Source organism: Carassius carassius, chromosome 49 (assembly GCF_963082965.1).
Source record: "Carassius carassius chromosome 49, fCarCar2.1, whole genome shotgun sequence".
In the NCBI taxonomy this organism is placed as follows: Eukaryota; Metazoa; Chordata; class Actinopteri; order Cypriniformes; family Cyprinidae; genus Carassius; species Carassius carassius.
Window position 1 is genome coordinate 11,919,532 of NC_081803.1, and position 16,509 is coordinate 11,936,040.

General features: G+C 39.4%; 1 protein-coding gene across 1 annotated transcript in view; it reads right to left on the bottom strand.

The window, feature by feature from the left end:
- Nucleotides 1–827: 827 nt before the first annotated feature.
- LOC132132338 (mediator of RNA polymerase II transcription subunit 13-like) overlaps nucleotides 828–16,509 on the bottom strand; it is a 107,821-nt gene continuing 92,139 nt past the window's right edge. Inside the window, exons 18-30 of the mRNA XM_059544716.1 lie at nucleotides 16,218–16,441; nucleotides 15,535–15,724; nucleotides 15,022–15,433; nucleotides 14,649–14,868; nucleotides 13,765–13,956; nucleotides 12,772–12,995; nucleotides 12,332–12,474; nucleotides 11,926–12,084; nucleotides 9,248–9,433; nucleotides 8,963–9,105; nucleotides 4,348–4,512; nucleotides 2,078–2,178; nucleotides 828–1,971 (exon numbers count right to left, since the gene is read on the bottom strand). Coding sequence (XP_059400699.1) covers nucleotides 1,839–1,971; nucleotides 2,078–2,178; nucleotides 4,348–4,512; nucleotides 8,963–9,105; nucleotides 9,248–9,433; nucleotides 11,926–12,084; nucleotides 12,332–12,474; nucleotides 12,772–12,995; nucleotides 13,765–13,956; nucleotides 14,649–14,868; nucleotides 15,022–15,433; nucleotides 15,535–15,724; nucleotides 16,218–16,441 — 2,492 coding nt within the window. The 3' untranslated portion in view covers nucleotides 828–1,838. The remainder of the gene's footprint in view (nucleotides 1,972–2,077; nucleotides 2,179–4,347; nucleotides 4,513–8,962; nucleotides 9,106–9,247; nucleotides 9,434–11,925; nucleotides 12,085–12,331; nucleotides 12,475–12,771; nucleotides 12,996–13,764; nucleotides 13,957–14,648; nucleotides 14,869–15,021; nucleotides 15,434–15,534; nucleotides 15,725–16,217; nucleotides 16,442–16,509) is intronic.

The following is a 16,509-nucleotide window of genomic DNA, read 5'->3' on the forward strand; positions in this document are numbered from 1 at the left end:
TTTTTCGGAAACATTTTCCTATTCAACTATTTTTCCTATTGTATTCCAAATAATCACAATTATTTAATTATATAACATGTATTTTTACCTTTTATAATTGCTTTTACCATTTTATATTTTAAATGCAGCATTCAACTACAATTCAGTAAGACTGCAGTAAACACAGATGCAACCTACAAGAATGGTTAATGCAATTATATTCTTTCATAAAGCAAAATATGGTATGTGTCATGAAAAGAGCCTTGTTAAAATATTACTTAGACCAGTGATTATCACTATTTCCTTAAAATATGAATGCTTCACTTGAAATAATATAGTTCTGTCTGTAGTTTATTTTTCGTAAGGGTAAACTCTGACATTGAAATGTCCTCAACCCTATAGCTCTTTACATGCTGTACATCACACACTTGCATTTGGAAAGCATGTAGAACTTGTGTGGGAGGTAATTTGAATATCAGCATACAGTTTATTCTGAACAGAGTAAGATACAGGAAATAGATCTTTCTCTGTGCACAAATACTGCATTTCCAACAGGCACCCAGATACGGTTGGGTTGAAAAGTTCATTTACACCACACATTTCTTTGTCATACTCAAAGAAAAGTGATTTTGGTCTAAAAGTGTCCAGTGTGACTCGGAAATGGTGCAAACAGGACAGGAGAGCCAATCAGGGAGGGTGAGGTGAAGTGAAATGGATGAACTTCTAAAGGGGGTCTAGAAGTATATTATAGGTCTTTGATATCTTCATCAGAGCTGAAGTCTCCGTCACTACAAACAGATTTCACGTCACAGTCCCTCCCCCCAAAAAACACAAGCACAGGATAAACATGAAGTTGACTCTTTATTCCTAAAACAGAAGCAGTGCCACCCAAGGCTGGTGCGGCATTCATATATAATTATTTATATATTGCAGTTTTTCATTTTTATGTCTAAATGTGTGGTATAAAATACAATATACGACAATGTACCTCTTTATTTTTAAACACAGTGAACTTCATTGCTGTACAAGTCCCGTGCAGCTAAAGCTTAGCTGTAATTGTGTCCACACGCAAAGGCGTGGACAGAAATCCCCGTCCGGTCTCCTCTGTACATCGTGACAATACAAATAATCTGTCTCCCTTATAAAAAATAATACTCTAAAAGCAACCTACAGCAACTTTATTTTATTCATCTTTTTAGTGGGTTTTTGTTGGCTTGTTTTTGTAATTAAGACGATTAAATTTATTTTTGACCAATTGCTTTAAAGCAGGAAGGCGATACAAACCTTCTAGAACTTTTATATATAAAAGAGGTTAAGAAATCAGACAAATTATACATTTAAAAACTTACAATAAATAAGACAGATGCAGGCATTTCATTTGGATATTATCCAATCCAAAAGAAACAGGGAATTAGAGGTCTTAAAACCAAGATTTCATTCTCTTATTTCATAGAGCATCATAGTCATTTTCCATCAGATTCTATACAGATTACTTCTCCATACACACTGATTATAGAACTGGCCAAATCCATGCTATCCAAAGATGTAGAACACCACCAGTCAGCACTTCCGTCTTCCTACTTTGGCCCCCACACTGCTGAAAACTCATTCAAGGCCTCATTTCTCCTCTCTTTCTCATCGAGTGAGTGTTATAAACACCAGACACCTGATTCTCCTCCACAGTGCTGGGTCTCAGGTGTAGTGACGGCCTACCCAGATCATCTCCGTTGTAACTCACGTACATATAAAGTCCAGCACTGTAGTTATCTGTTGGCTTGTTTTCAGATCCACCTTTTCTTCATTCTCCTCTCCTTTTTATTCCCTGATAAGGTCCTGCTCTCAGTTCTTCTCTTTGAGTGTTACAACATGGTCGTAATGAAGTTGTACATTTGATTGAGCACCACAAAATGGATAGGCAGGCAAGAGCGGCGGTCCTGGGTCGCAGGGTCACAGGTCAGCCAGGAAAGGGCGTTGTACTGCTCCAACACAAATCTTTGAAGGGAAACCATTTTGGAGCATTCAGTGTTCACTATTCACTATCATTAAAATGAATTATATCACTAGAAAATGGCTTCTCGGACATTTAGAGGAACATTACCTGAGAACATCAGAGGTCTGATTGGAGTCTAGAGGGTGAGAGTGTTTGCTGTGCAAAAGTTCATCCGATTGCACTGAAGACACATGGAGGTGTAGAGAGGCCTGGGAGTTGGGAAAGAGGAAGAGGCAAGAGGAATTTTTTTAGTCAACAGAATCCATTAATCTACGCCCACCCAAAACAAGCTACAAAACTGAGCATTTCCTCTCATTGTCAGGGCATGTTATGAATTAAATTTACAAGCCCATAAATGGGGTAAACACGAGACGCCACAAACATTCATATCCATTTAGTTTCCTTTATTAGGAAATGGTTTGCTGCAGACTTTTTAATTGTGGACAAGTCAGAAATAAACAAACAGCTTCTTATCTAATCAAATGCTTTGCTTTCATAACACATTTTGCGAGTCCGTTTTCTCTCCTGCTCTTTCTTGCACACACCAACAGCAGTCTGGCACAATCCCTGCGTAATGAATTATTAAAAATCCATTGCAGGATTCTTTATGAATGCTGCATGAGGAGGAAACAAAAGGTCATGTGACCTGGACAAAGCACGACAGGTATATAGGTGCAGTCACACCTATGCGCGATGCGCTGCTTTCTGAAGAAAATTACATACTGGACTACATTTGGTTGGCTCTGCACATAGCAGTTAAAGTACTGCACATAGCAGTCTAATAGCAGTTAAAATGCCCATTTTGCACATTTACAGTAGTGATAAACAAAAAATGATGGGCCTAAGCCGAACAAAATGCAAAACTGGGCCAAAGGCCAAATATCGTACACAGGTTTTCAAGTTGTTTCCCCATGTATTCTGCCAATTTTTTTCCCCATTGCATAAATTAAATGGCCAAAATGTGCTTTTTACTGTTTTGTCTTGCTTTTCAAAGAAAAAAAATAAATTACAAAACAACAATTTAAGAATATTTAACACTAAACATTTTTAACATTCTAGCAGACTTAACTTAAAATTAAGTTGGTAAAAGAATATTTTTTGGTCATTAGACCTCCTTCTTGAACCAGGCATGTCTTTTTCTTTTTACTGTACAATTAAAAGCATCCTTGCTGAGAAGAGACTTCTTTTAAAACATTAGAAAATATTACAGATCCTAATTTGAACAGTGTGTGGATTTTATAATAAATGTATTAACAGAGCTGTTGTAATTACCGTATTTTTCGGACTATAAGTCACACCTGAGTATAAGTCGCATCATTCCAAAAATACGTCATGATGAGGCAAAAAAACAAATATAAGTCGCACTGGACTAAAGTCGCATGCATTTAGAACCAAGAACCAAGAGAAAACATTACCGTCTACAGCCGCGAGAGCCCTCTCGCGGCTGTAGACGGTAATGTTTTCTCTTGGTTCATGTCAAATTAATTTTGATAAATAAGTCGCACCTGACTATAAGTCACAGGACCAGTCAAACTATGAAAAAAAGTGCAACTTATAGTCTGGAAAATACGGTAGTATCATACGGTAGTACGGTAGTTGTCTTTTTTATCTTATTTTACAGAGCAACAGTAAAAATACAATACTTACATTTATGAATGTTGAGACAGTTGTTGCTTTTTCTCAACTTTTATTTTGGCAGAAACACACAGGAAGACCCCTTAAGTGTCTCTTTTTGCAGATTTATCTCATTTCAAGTCTCATTACGAAAACTTTTTACGTATTGCATTGTCACATCACATGCCTTGTAAAAATTTATAAAAATGTGACTGAGCAACTGACGAGTAACACTGTTTCAGCGCAGATTTTCCTTGCGCTTTGGACTTTGAACCATGGTTAACAAGCTGATAGCGCCATGAGCTTGAGCAGCGCTGTCAGAATACAAGCAATACATGCAGTAGAAAACGGCAGTTTATTTAGAAGCCATTAAAGGCCATCTCGCGATTTCAATCATCATACAGTAACTAACAACAATCACCCCTTCCTCTTCTCATAAAAGACATGCGATGCAGTATCAAACAGTCTTGCTGTTGGTGCTTGTAATGATTTTTGCTTCTTTGACAGTTTTAAATGCTTACACAGATGACGTGTGCTGCATTATAAAGAGTGCACGCCTCTCACTCTTCACTGGTTGCTATTTGATCACATCATGTTGTTCGGTACAATTTATTCTGTCTTTTTTCACTTATTCTAATAATAATAGCTTATTTAATTTACAGTATTTCTTGGGGATGAATCAAGTTTTTCCTCAGTAAATGTGAAGCAATAATGCACATATCCCAAGTAAAACAAATTATATATTGTGAGCAAAGAGCAATTACCTTTAAGAAAAGGGGACACTGGTTCTGTGCCTGAGGACATGCGGACCAAAACCAGTCAGGCAGTGGACCTGCTTTAGCCGTGGACACAAAATAGCCCAGAGCTAATGGCTGCTGGAGGATATTGGGAGCTTCTTCATGAGGCTCCATGCGGTCTGTACTTTGACCCTGAAAAATAAGAAAAGATATGATGATCTCCAAAAATACATGAAGGAGAAGAATATTTTTTTTTAAGTTACATCAACACAAAATAAAAACCAACCAAACACAAAAATACAGCAGTTAAAATGATGATGACAAGAAACTGACATTTAAATTTACATGATGAAAAAATCTAAAATCTTTTCTGGTAAAACCTTACTAAACAAGTCCCTGAATGAGCGTACTTCATAGAGTTTTCTACTTGCATTAAAACTTGGATAGTCCAATAAAATGTTTAATGCGGTCATGCATAGTCTGCAAGGTCTTCGCGTTTAAGCAAAAAGCCATGGATCAAACTTTTAGATCAAAGGGATACTCCACCCCAAAATGACTTTTTTCGTTAATTACTTACCCCCATGTCATTCCAAACCGTAAAAGCTTTGTTCGTCTTCGGAACACAATTTTTGGGTGCTTTCACACCTGCCTCATTTAGTTCGGTTGAATCGTACCAGAGTTTGTTTCCCCCTTTGGTGCAGTTCGTTTGGGCAGGTGTGAAAACAGCAATCGCACTCGGGTGCACACCAAAGGCGGGCCAAACAAGCGTACAGAGATCTGCTTGAAGAGGTGGTCTCGGTACGCTTTCAAACGAACTCTGGAGCGGTCCGTTTGTGGTGAGAACGTGATCCGACCTCGAACAGACCCAACTGCAAAAATAATTTTTGGACTAAACCAGCTGCGCTGTGCATTATGGGATGAGGAAGTGTTTGTTGACAGTTTGCACTTTAGCATGGCAGCTCGAGGACAAACTTGGAGTAGTGAGGTGGTGCGGAGCCTCATGGAAATTTGGTCAGATGACCATGAGCATGTCAGAGTTAAGAAGAATTAATGCACGCCTATGCTTGAAGTTACGAGCGGGCTGTTTGCAGTGCATTAATACGTTGATTTCAAGCCCCATCCGTGCTTCTAGAGCTGCAACTAACGATTATTTTTTCTGTCGACTAATGTAACGATTATTTTTTCGATTAGTCGACTAATCTAACGATTATTTTTATTAAAATAAATTATTAATCTAATGTTCTTTTTTTGATTAGCTAATTAATCCTTTGGATAAATAAAAAAAATATATAAGTACAACTTCTTATATAATATTTCAACCTTTATTCATTTTTTTCCCAAAAATACTTTGTTTTTACAGTATACAAAAGTAAAGAGGCAAAGAAAATTATTTTACTATGGCAAATATGAGTTAACGATAGCAGTAGCCACAAATTTACAGTTGTCTGAGACGTCATGAAATGTTCTTTAGTATCACAAACCATAAAATGTAGTCAGGGTTCTGCTATGGTTTATTTTCATAATAGGTAAACACAGGTTACAAGTTAACACAATCACATTTCCTTGATTAAACAGCTGCACGATGTGCTGCCGAGAGTCCTGTCTTGAATCCAGAGATCTGGAGCTAGTTCGGTGTAGATCGGTAGCTCGGTGGTTTGTGACTGTTGTCTCGCGGCGCGCCGTCTTTTAACGCATGTTCGAAACCCGCACCATCACAGGCTTAATTTATTTTTTATTTTATCCTACTTACTTCAGCCGCTACGGGTGATCATACCAATAACTTTTAATCTCTACAAGAATATCAGAATCATGCAATGAGCAAGTCTGCGTTTATTAGACACTTAATAATATCACATCAGTTTGTGCTTTTAGAATCGCCGAATCTGCTGCAGTCGTTCCATCACATCTGCAGCGGAGACCTGAACCAGGATAACACGGTAACCACTTAAACCGTAACACCGGAGACCGCCAGAATGTTTTCTTCTGAGGTGCTCATGCATCGCAGTTGTGCTGCCATCGTGCACCATATCAGTTTTGCAAATGGAACAAAGGACCATTTCAAAGGACCAACTTTCTCCATTCCCAGGAGCAGAAGCCGTCATTACGCGTAAACACTGTGACGCGTCGACGCATTTCACGCACGGCGACGTATTTTTGTAGTCGATGTAATCGATGACGTTGACTAGTCGTTGCAGCACTACGCGCTTCATTATAGAAATGTATTGTTTGCATATTGTGGTGTATACAAACAATGTAATAGATTATGGCCAGGGACAAAACCAGCCCGCGCAGTCGTCTCTCCATAGTTGTGTTGTTTGCTGGCTTTTCCTTATGTTGGAATTTTCCCGCACGTAAATTCTGACCAATCGAAAAGCAGTTTAGGAAATACGTCATGGCCAATGAATGATGTGGATGTTGTCATGTGACTGCATTTTGGTTAGTTTCAACTGGTTCGGACCAAATCAATCAGTGTGGTGTGAAAAGGAACCAAAAAAGCTGAAAAATGCTACAATGTATAATTGTTTGCCCTTGGTTCGGACCAAATGAACCGAACTAGAGATGTGAAAGCACCCTAAGATATTTTAGATGAAAACCGGGAGGCTTGAGACTGTGCTATAGACTGCCAAAAAAATAACAGTCAAGATCCACAAAAAATTAAAAGCATCGTCAGAACAGTCCATCTGCCATCAGTGTTTCAACCGTAACATTATGAAGCGACGAGAATAGCATAGAATAAAGAAAATAGCACATCCTTGTGGCACGGCTGACACAGAAGACAGTAGGCAGTTTTAGAGTGATGTGGAGAGGGTCCGTGCATCCTTTGTTCATTTGACTTTCTACTTAAAAAGAAATAAAGATAAATGAGAAACGGGTTGATTTTCGTTTTTCTGTTTTGTTTAAAAAACGGAAAACGAAAATTTAGCTGGATTTTTCGTATTTTTGTTTATGGTATAAAATTAGATTATTTGTTTGAATGTGTGGGCAGCGCTGAAATGCCCCTTTCAAGTCTTCTGTATTCTGCGAGCTCAGTTCATCTTCAACAGCAGAGAAGCGGCAGACAGCAGAGCTTATTAATCCTGCCGATTCTTTGCTAGTGGTGCTTGCAAGATAAAATAATAATAATAATAATAATAATAATAAAAAATTATATTATATTTTCAGGCTGCTGCATGTTATTGACAAAGCAGACTTGACAACTTTATTCATAAAACACCATTTGAATTTTACTTTAGCCTGTGATCTACAACGACATGGAATAAAATATACTACAAATTTTTTGCCTACTTAATTTATTCTAGGCCATTCAGAAAAAAGAAATAATGGGAAAAATCCAACCCACATTTATAATAAAATTTATAATAAAATAAGTTAAGTTTTCCCCATAATTAGTCTGCTTTAAATAGGCTATAGCCTACTTAGAATTATGAACTGAATTCACGAATTCCGTAGATGACAGTATAGTGATGGTGTGACATCATTACAGATAATGAGTTCAGACGGGAAACACTGCACCTCTCTTGGTTTCATATGAATTACATAGGCCTAAACATAAAATTAATATTATTACTTTTCTATTTAAATGGCTTATTTTAAAAGTAGACATGTCCAGCTAGACATGGTTCGTCTGATGCATAAACATGGTTAATTTCTGACGTTTCAAAAAGAAGTTCATGTAGACTGAGATGGCAGAAAGCACATCGTGTTGAGTTTTGTAAGGTTTTCATGTTATTTAGGGTATCTTATGACCAAAACTGATGGAGATGAAGCTCTTTCCTCTGTTATCGGGATGGAGAGTGTGGAGAAGTGCAGCAGACTACACTCTACAAGATAAAGCTTCAGTTGCTGTATGTAATAGTGAATGAAAACATGTTAGGCTACCTGTGAGGTTTTTCTTAAATAGGCATAGAATAAAATTAGTAGGCTAATAATCTGCATATTTCATGTTGTTGTAGATCATACAGGCCTACAGTAAAATTCAAATGTCATAGAATAAAGTAATTTATGTTTTGTCAATAAAAAAAAAAAAACATTCACATTCAACACACATTCAAACAAATATTAAAGCATAATCTCATTTTTGACCATAAACAAAAATACGAAAAATCCAGCAAAATTTTCGTTTTCGTTTTCTTAAAACGAAAAAACGACAATCAAACTGTTTCTCATTTATCTTTATTTCTTTTAAAATGGAAAATCAAATGACCAAAAGATACACGGACTGGAGAGACAGAGAGGAGACTGTTGACAAAGGAATTGTTGAATAAAGTCATTTTTGTTTTATTCTCGTCGCTTCATAATGTTACGGTTGAAACACTGATAGCAGATGGACTATTCTGAGAATGTTCAATTGACAATGACAATTTTCTGGACCTTGACAGTGTAATTTGGTAGTCTATGGGACAGTCTCAAGCCTCCCGGTTTTCGTCCAAAATATCTTAAATTGTGTTCCGAAGATGAACTAAGCTTTTACAGGAGTGGTGGAGTATCCCTTTAAATATCCCTTTAAAACCTTAAACAGCTTTGTCTTTGTCTAATTTTAACTCACAGATCTGCTAGTCAAAGTTCATGCCATTTCCCTTTACAAATCTTGTAAGAAAACATGTCGATTATTTGTTCCTTATTAGTGGTGATTCTCAGCTACCTTGCTCCCATCTCCTCCGTGGTGGTACTGGGATCCAGGTGAGTGGACTGGTGACGTGGTGGGTGAGGCAGGGAGGATATTTATGATGTCAGGATCAACCAGGTCATTCTCCTGCTCCAGAAGGTCAAAGATATCTGATCCATCTGGAGATGAAGCAAGGATTCAGTAGAATTCATTTATATTGACAAGCAAATGATTAATATGGCAAAATCTCCAAGTAGGGCAAGAACACAGGCTAGCAAGTAAAAAAGACTTGGGGGAAAAAAAAGAAGTGTTGCTTCTCACCATTGCAAGGGTTAAAGGCAATGTCAATGTTCTCGTGTGGGTAGTTGGAGCTGTTGACTTGCACAAAAGCAGAGGTGGGGAACACCAGGATGTGTGTGCAAGAAGTGTCCTGCGGGGTGCTAAGCTGGGACGTCTGCATGTTCAGAGTTGTACTGCGACCAAACACTGAACCTGTTGACACAGAGTCTGGACAAAGGACAGAGACAGAAAAGATTAAAATGACGGACTTAAAATATTGAAAATGACATCAAGAGAAACAAGGACTTGTGGATGGAAGTACAAGCTAATACAGCTAAGTACAGCTAATAGCTGGTATTTTCATTAGTAATCAGGTTTGACTGAAATTGAAAATCGCTTCTAATAAGTTCAATCTAATATGAATTATAAATGCTTTTCCTTGTATAGGCATTCTAATATGGAATAATAAAAAAGTAAAAAAAAATGTCACTCTCTAAGCTCTGAGTGATGGGCAAAATCCATCAGATACAATACATCTTGATACTATGACAGAATGAAAAGCTTTTGTCAAATAAAGTCATCGATTTTCAGTATCATCACACCAACACAGGAATCAATAGGAGTGCAGAAAAGTGTTTTATGAGATAGAGACACGCACAGGAGTGTATATCAGATGATATCAGATCAGGGGACAGGAGACACACGCGTTATGACACACAGAGGCTATCATTCACATCCAAAGCAAGAGATTTGCGACTACAGCAGTGTGGGGTTATATTTTAAAGGTAAATTTTTGATGTTTAATTATCCTATGCCAATCTGGTTTAATATACATTTTTATGAGTTTGAACAATGGCAGAAGTGGGGAGTTTTCAGAAAACTAGGGATGGGCGTTTTCCACAAATATCACATTCGAATATTTGAGCTCACAAAAAACGAATATTCGAATATTCGTTTATTTAAATTAAGTTTAATGAGTCAGACGTTATTTTTCAGCAACATTTGTTTTCGTCATTTTGAACAAGCTTACAATAAGCTTGAACATTACACATCGTGTTTTGTAGCTGAAAACCTTTAACAATGCGTGCAAACAAACAAAAGTACAGATTAAAAGCAAAAAAAAAAAAGTGAACAAAGAAAAAACGTAAAGCAGCCTGCAGCAATTAGGCTATTGTACAGAATGTAGCTTACACAACTTTTAAACTGTCAGCAAATCTTTTTTGCTTTTTTTCTATTGTTTCAAATGTTCTTGTTAAGAAATACGGGCATGTAAACATGATCGGAGGAAAGTCGGCTCCTTAGTCTGTTAACAATAAGGCTGACCGCGGAGAAAACGCGCTCTGACGGCACAGACGTTGGCGGGACTCACAAATAACGGTGTGCTAAGCGAATACATTTTGTGAAGCGCTTCGTGTTTTCGTTTCACCACTGAATGGGATCCTCATCTGGTGGAATACATGGCTCCAGCAAAAACTGTTCCCACTCATCTCGGCTGGACTCTATGTAATCATCGCTGGAGAACTGGCTCTGCCTTTTCCGACGAGTGGGCATTGCATCTTCTTCATCGTTGGTGACGGCGGCTGCATCCGCACCACTCGCATCAAGGGAAATGATCCGATAATGTTCAAAAAAGTTTTTTTTTTTCTTACTTCTCTCATGTTTTCATCGAGAAACCTGAGATGTTTGTGCCGAGGGTCTAGGGCAGACGCGAGAAGAGGAGTTTTCACTGCATTCTCCAAGTTAGCGGTGTTTATTCGTTGCTTGAGAGATGCTGCAACAATGTTCTAGGATCACTTTCTGTGATTCTCCACGGCATATTTGAAGTACTGTAGAAGACCGCAGCTCTTAGGGGGGCGTTCACATATCGCGTCTTTTGCATGCTCAAGTTCGTTATTTCCAATGTAGGCGCGCGGTATGCGCGCTCATAATGGAAGCGACGCGGTTGCAATGCGCACGCGGTGCGACGCGGTCCCGTTTTTTCCAGGCGCGTCAGCACAGCATCGAGTTAAAAACATCTCAACTTTTCAGAATGCCGCAAGCAAACCGCGGGTCATGTGACAAGAACTAAACATTCAGCTTCATCCTTTCCTGTAACAACGTTGAAAGCTCAGCCAAGATGAAGGAAAAGCTGATCATAGCTGTATATGGATTGCCATTTTGAAATAAATTTAGTAGCAGAGCTACTGAAAGCGATTTTTTTTTCGCTGCAAATCCATTTATCCTTTGCTGAAATTTCCACGTCTTCATGGAGAGAACGCGTCGCCTCAGGAGCGCTTCTGCCCGAGCGCTTTGGAAAGAAGGAGAAAGCGGAGGGCATAGCCTTTTCCACGCCTTATTAGGCGCGATATGTGAATGGCCGCTTAATCATTCATTAATTATTTTTTGCTTGCATACACCTTCAAATATGCCGTGGAGAATCACAGAAAGTGACCAAATTAGGTTTTATTGTGAACTTTTTTTTTTTTTGCGAAATTCGAATATCATTTTTATTTATCGAATAATTAGAGCAGAACGAATATTCGAATGTTCGACTATCCGTGCACATCCCTACAGAAAACCTGTTTGAAAAAGAGTCTTTATTTTTACAATTCCCTTTTGTGCCACAAATAGAGCAGAAACTAACTATGCACACTAATTACAGCTAATACCTCAAACTAGCCATAAAAATAAGGATGACAACATGCACACCATACGGAGAGTAACAGGAAGCGTGATTCTACCTGGCATGATGACAAATGAGCCCTGGGGTTCCATGGCAACCAGGCAGGCGCTAAGGATGCTGGGAGTGTCAGCTGCTGAGATTCCGCACAGCCTACAGTTCTCCTTCAGCCTCCGAGACACTGACTGCAGATTTCGTCTGCTCAGTAAAATACTCCAGTCTGAGAGAAGAAAAAAAATAAATAAATGGAAAAAAAATAAATTCAGTGTGTCCACTGGATGTGCATTCCTGGACACTGATCGGTCAGTAGGCTAGAAGTATGCCACTTAATGAATTTCCTTAATTTTCCCTTAATATTATAAATAACATTTATGTAGCAATCATTTTATAAAAGCAATAATAAACTTGTCAAAGCTCTATTGTGAGTATTGTCAAGGTTAAAGGGCAAAAAAACATATCAGCATTACCTCGCAACTCTCCATGCCCTATTCGTCCAAGCCGGCCAATCACCACTCTCCATGGCAATGATGTCATCTGAACCAAACCCAGACACCAATCCCAGAGCTTATGAAGACCCAGCTTCCGGGCAGATCCCTTTTTCCTTCTTGCTCTGAGATAACAAAAAACGAAAACATTTAAAACCTCTAGTCACAAAATCTTCAAATGTTTTTTGAATGTCCTTAAATTATAAACAAGTTAAATGTGTAAATTTGTTATATTTTAAAGGTACATAATGGAGATGAAAGTAAAAGTGTTACAAACGTGTCGGGTCTTTCACTTGTCATGGCTATGGTGGTGATAACAGTTCCAAATATTAAAATTGTCTGATGTGTTGAGTGAATAATTAATTCTGCATAAATTATGCACCACCTGCAATGATGAAAATGAAAACTTTTGGCTAGTTCACCTGTTGGGTACGTCTATGCTGATGATACAGGTTTCCAGCAGCTCTCCATACAGGTCCGTACAGGTAGCCAACAGCCATCTTTGATCATGTGACAGGCAGTAGCCCACAAACAGGACGTTATACTTCTGAGATGCCTCTCCGAAGGTTTCACCCAGCTCCGTTTGCTTGTCTTTTGTTGGGGCAAGGATGAAGGGCGGCGTGTAAAATCGCAGACACTCCGGTCTCTGTGGCAAGAAAGTGATATGTCTTAAAATAGAAAAATAGCGTCAGAACTTGTCACTTTTTCCATAAAAACAGCAAATATCAGGACAAGAGGACAAAAATGAAGGGCTAAGGTCAAATCATCAACCTCAGCCTAATGGTGATCATACCTGGGCATGTCAACATAACCTTTTCCTCTCTTATGAAATCAATAATCCCCACACAGTAGTCACATCTCCTTTGTAAGGAAGTGGGGTGGGAGAAACAGTGCTAGTGAGCATAGTGAGAAAATTGGATTCTACACACAGTTCTGTGAAGAAAGGAGAGCAAGTTGAGCTTTCGGATTCCTCTGCCAAAACATGCAAGCTGGATCCCATTAGGGAGGTCTCACGGAGCTGCCCAAGCAGAAAATGGAAAGAGAACTGTTGGGTTGTGCAAGTCCCCTTTGGTTTTGTTCCAGGACAGGGAGGTCAGTATAACAGTCTCCACACGTCACTGAGTTCTCATACAGCATTGAGAGCCATTAAAGAGCCTGAATGGGCTGCCAGGGTGGGAGCTCTATGGAGGAGGTCAGAAGCATGGGCTTTTGGAGCCTCAAAAAAAAGGTGTTCATTTTGACACTGTTGGCACTAGGGACTGGCACTTCAACATGGCAGAGCTTCAGCAATGCTAATGTATATTATTATTTTTAATACTTAAGATACTTCGGAGACTGTCGAACTACCCATTTCTATACAAAAGGCAACTGCTTTTGAATTTGCCAACCAATCAATCTGCTGAACCCACACTCACATCTGGGTTCCTGAGGGAAGTGTCGAGGGCGAGGCCGGGACCGAAACCCGTCAGTGATTTCACATTGGTGGAGATTGGGAGAGGTCTTCTGCACTGGGTGAACACGGAGAAGGCCAGAGACTTGAGGTGCTGGGCGTAGAGGTACCTCTCTTCATTCTTCACAGGCTGGAGCAAGTACTGACAGGGAACAATCTAAAACACCAAGTGAACAGTTGTAAAACAGTGATTTGTTTTACTATTGTCTTTACATCATGTCTGCTGTTCTTTCTTATAGGTGTCTATTTGAACCCAGAGGAAATGAAGTCACAGTAGATCAGTGGCTCTCAACCTTTTTGACTTCTAGGCCCCCCACTATTCACAAAAATATTCACCCAAAACTCCTAGTTTCATATATTTAACTGCAGGATTTCAGAAGTTTTGAGAGCTAAATGTTTTCCACGGTTATGACTCTCATTAACCAATGAATTTACCTGACTTTTCCAGTTGTTCATAATTTAATGGATAAGAATGATTTTTTGTACTTGCGATTCACAACCCGAAAAATTTGAATTTTTTCCCCATGGAATTTTAAATATTTAATTAATGACTTGAATATTAATAATTAATGACACTTTTAAAATTAGGGTTTGTCATATCCAGGTTAAAGACAATGGGAACCTTGGATCTTCAAATAATAATAATTATTATTTTTTATAGCATATTTTAATGCTTGTTTTGTCTTATTTCAAGTCATCTTGGGTCCCGCTAGTTAAGAACCACTACACTACACATTTTGCTGCATTGGCTTCCATTCATATGCATGTAAACATCACCCTGAAATGTTAAACTGACTTTTAAAGATGTGTCCACTGTAAAGGATGCAATGTATCAGCTGTTGTACCTACCTGTACAAACACAGAGTTGCGGATGTGAGCTGGAAGGTCCTGCAGCATCTCCAGGTAGCAGCGAAGGAGTCCCAGAGTCCACATGCTAGATTGTGACATCCCTGGCTCCGCCTCCTCATATGAGAAAGGGTCCACAATATAAATCATAATGGCAGGTGGGTAGGTGATGGCATGTGAATCTCCGTCTGTTGGAACTCCGACCTTTTCTCTCCCCATAGTGCTGATGAAAAAGGGGAAAGAAAAGGACTTTAATGTGCTTTTAACCCAAACCTGATGAGTCGGTATTTTAACAATTTTACGCATTACATCACATTTTGACAACTTAAATTTATACATAATTAAGACAGGAAAAGGCAACAAATACATTGTGTACCTCTCTGGTGGTTCAGATGGCCCCTGAGTCTGGCTGCTGTCAGCTGAATTGTCTCCAGAGAGGCTTGAGTTCTGGGTGACAGCCTGCTGGCCCAGAGCCCCAGACTGGGAGCTGTTACCTTGGACTCCAATGCTTCCAAAGGGAGGGAACGAGCTGGGCTTGGCAGACTGGATGCTGCTGCCCTGAGGGCCTGAGGAGGAGGGGGTATTATTGGTGTTGCCTGGAAGGCCTGAGCCACTGTTGCTGGCAGCACTGTTGTTGTTGAGGGCGGAGCTTCCGGAGGCCATTGAGGTTTGGGAGTTGGATAAAGCGGAGCCTGAGGATTGCAAGGAAGATGACTGGGTGGAGGAAGGGACAGGGGTTGGCTGATTGAAGAGAGTGCTGTCCAATGGCTGTGTAGCGAGGTATGGCGCTAAAGAAAAAGGGAACAAGATGAAGATTAGTGAGACAAATACTCTTTGATATATTTCCATGACAGCAGGGACAACGGAGAAAGAGAGACATGGGGCTTACCGAGGTCATGTCTGCAGACTTGGGCAAACAGCTTCAGCTTGGCAAACGCATCACTGCTACCACCAGCTGCTTTCAGGAACCAATCACTGACTGGCTGCTCTGAGAGCTTATTGGCAGCAGCTCCACCCACCCTAACAATGCCATCAGAATGCACTTTGGAGATTGGTCGATGTTGACCAAGCTTACAAGACTGTTGGGCAGAAACAAAAAAAGACCAATCAGATAGCAGCACAGAGAAGCCAGAAAATGCAAAAAAATGCAGTGGACATAAAATCATTAACTATCCATTTTGGTACATATCTGGAAAAAAAGTGTGCACCATGTATTTACTGTGTATATATATATATATATATATACCTTATTTTTTACTTAAATTTTCAAGGCTTCCAGTGTCAACCACTTCATTGATTTACATTTACACAGTTATTTTTGGCTGTACAACAACATTCAGTTATGCTGCTTGATGTTGGCATTCATCATACATTTATTTATTTATTTATTGTTGTAATCATGAGCACACTGGTTTGCTGTTTGCTGCATTCTTTTAGTTATTTACCCATATTGGCTAATGAATAGGAAGTCTCTCCCAATCACAGGAAATAGCTTACTTGTGTTGAAAAGTAAGGTGGAACGTGTGAGACAAAATTCCTTTTGGAAAACTAACCATTGACACAATCTCTCACCTCGTAGACCGCTGTCAACTCTCTGAAGAAGCTCCCTGCTCCAGAGAGGAGAGCATCGCTGTCCGGGCAGAGGACAAGATATCCCACATCTCTCTGGGAGCCAAAGGGATCCAGCAGTAGCTTCTCCCAGTATGGCAGGCCGAAGGGAGACAGCACAACAAAGTCATACTCATACCCAACCAAGAAGGTAGGAATGGGCAGCGGCTCCGGAGACTCATCAGTGCCTAGAGAAGAGCAAAGAAGTTAATTGAGTGAAAGTTAAGAGGTGAGTGGTATCGAGGTAGCAACTGGC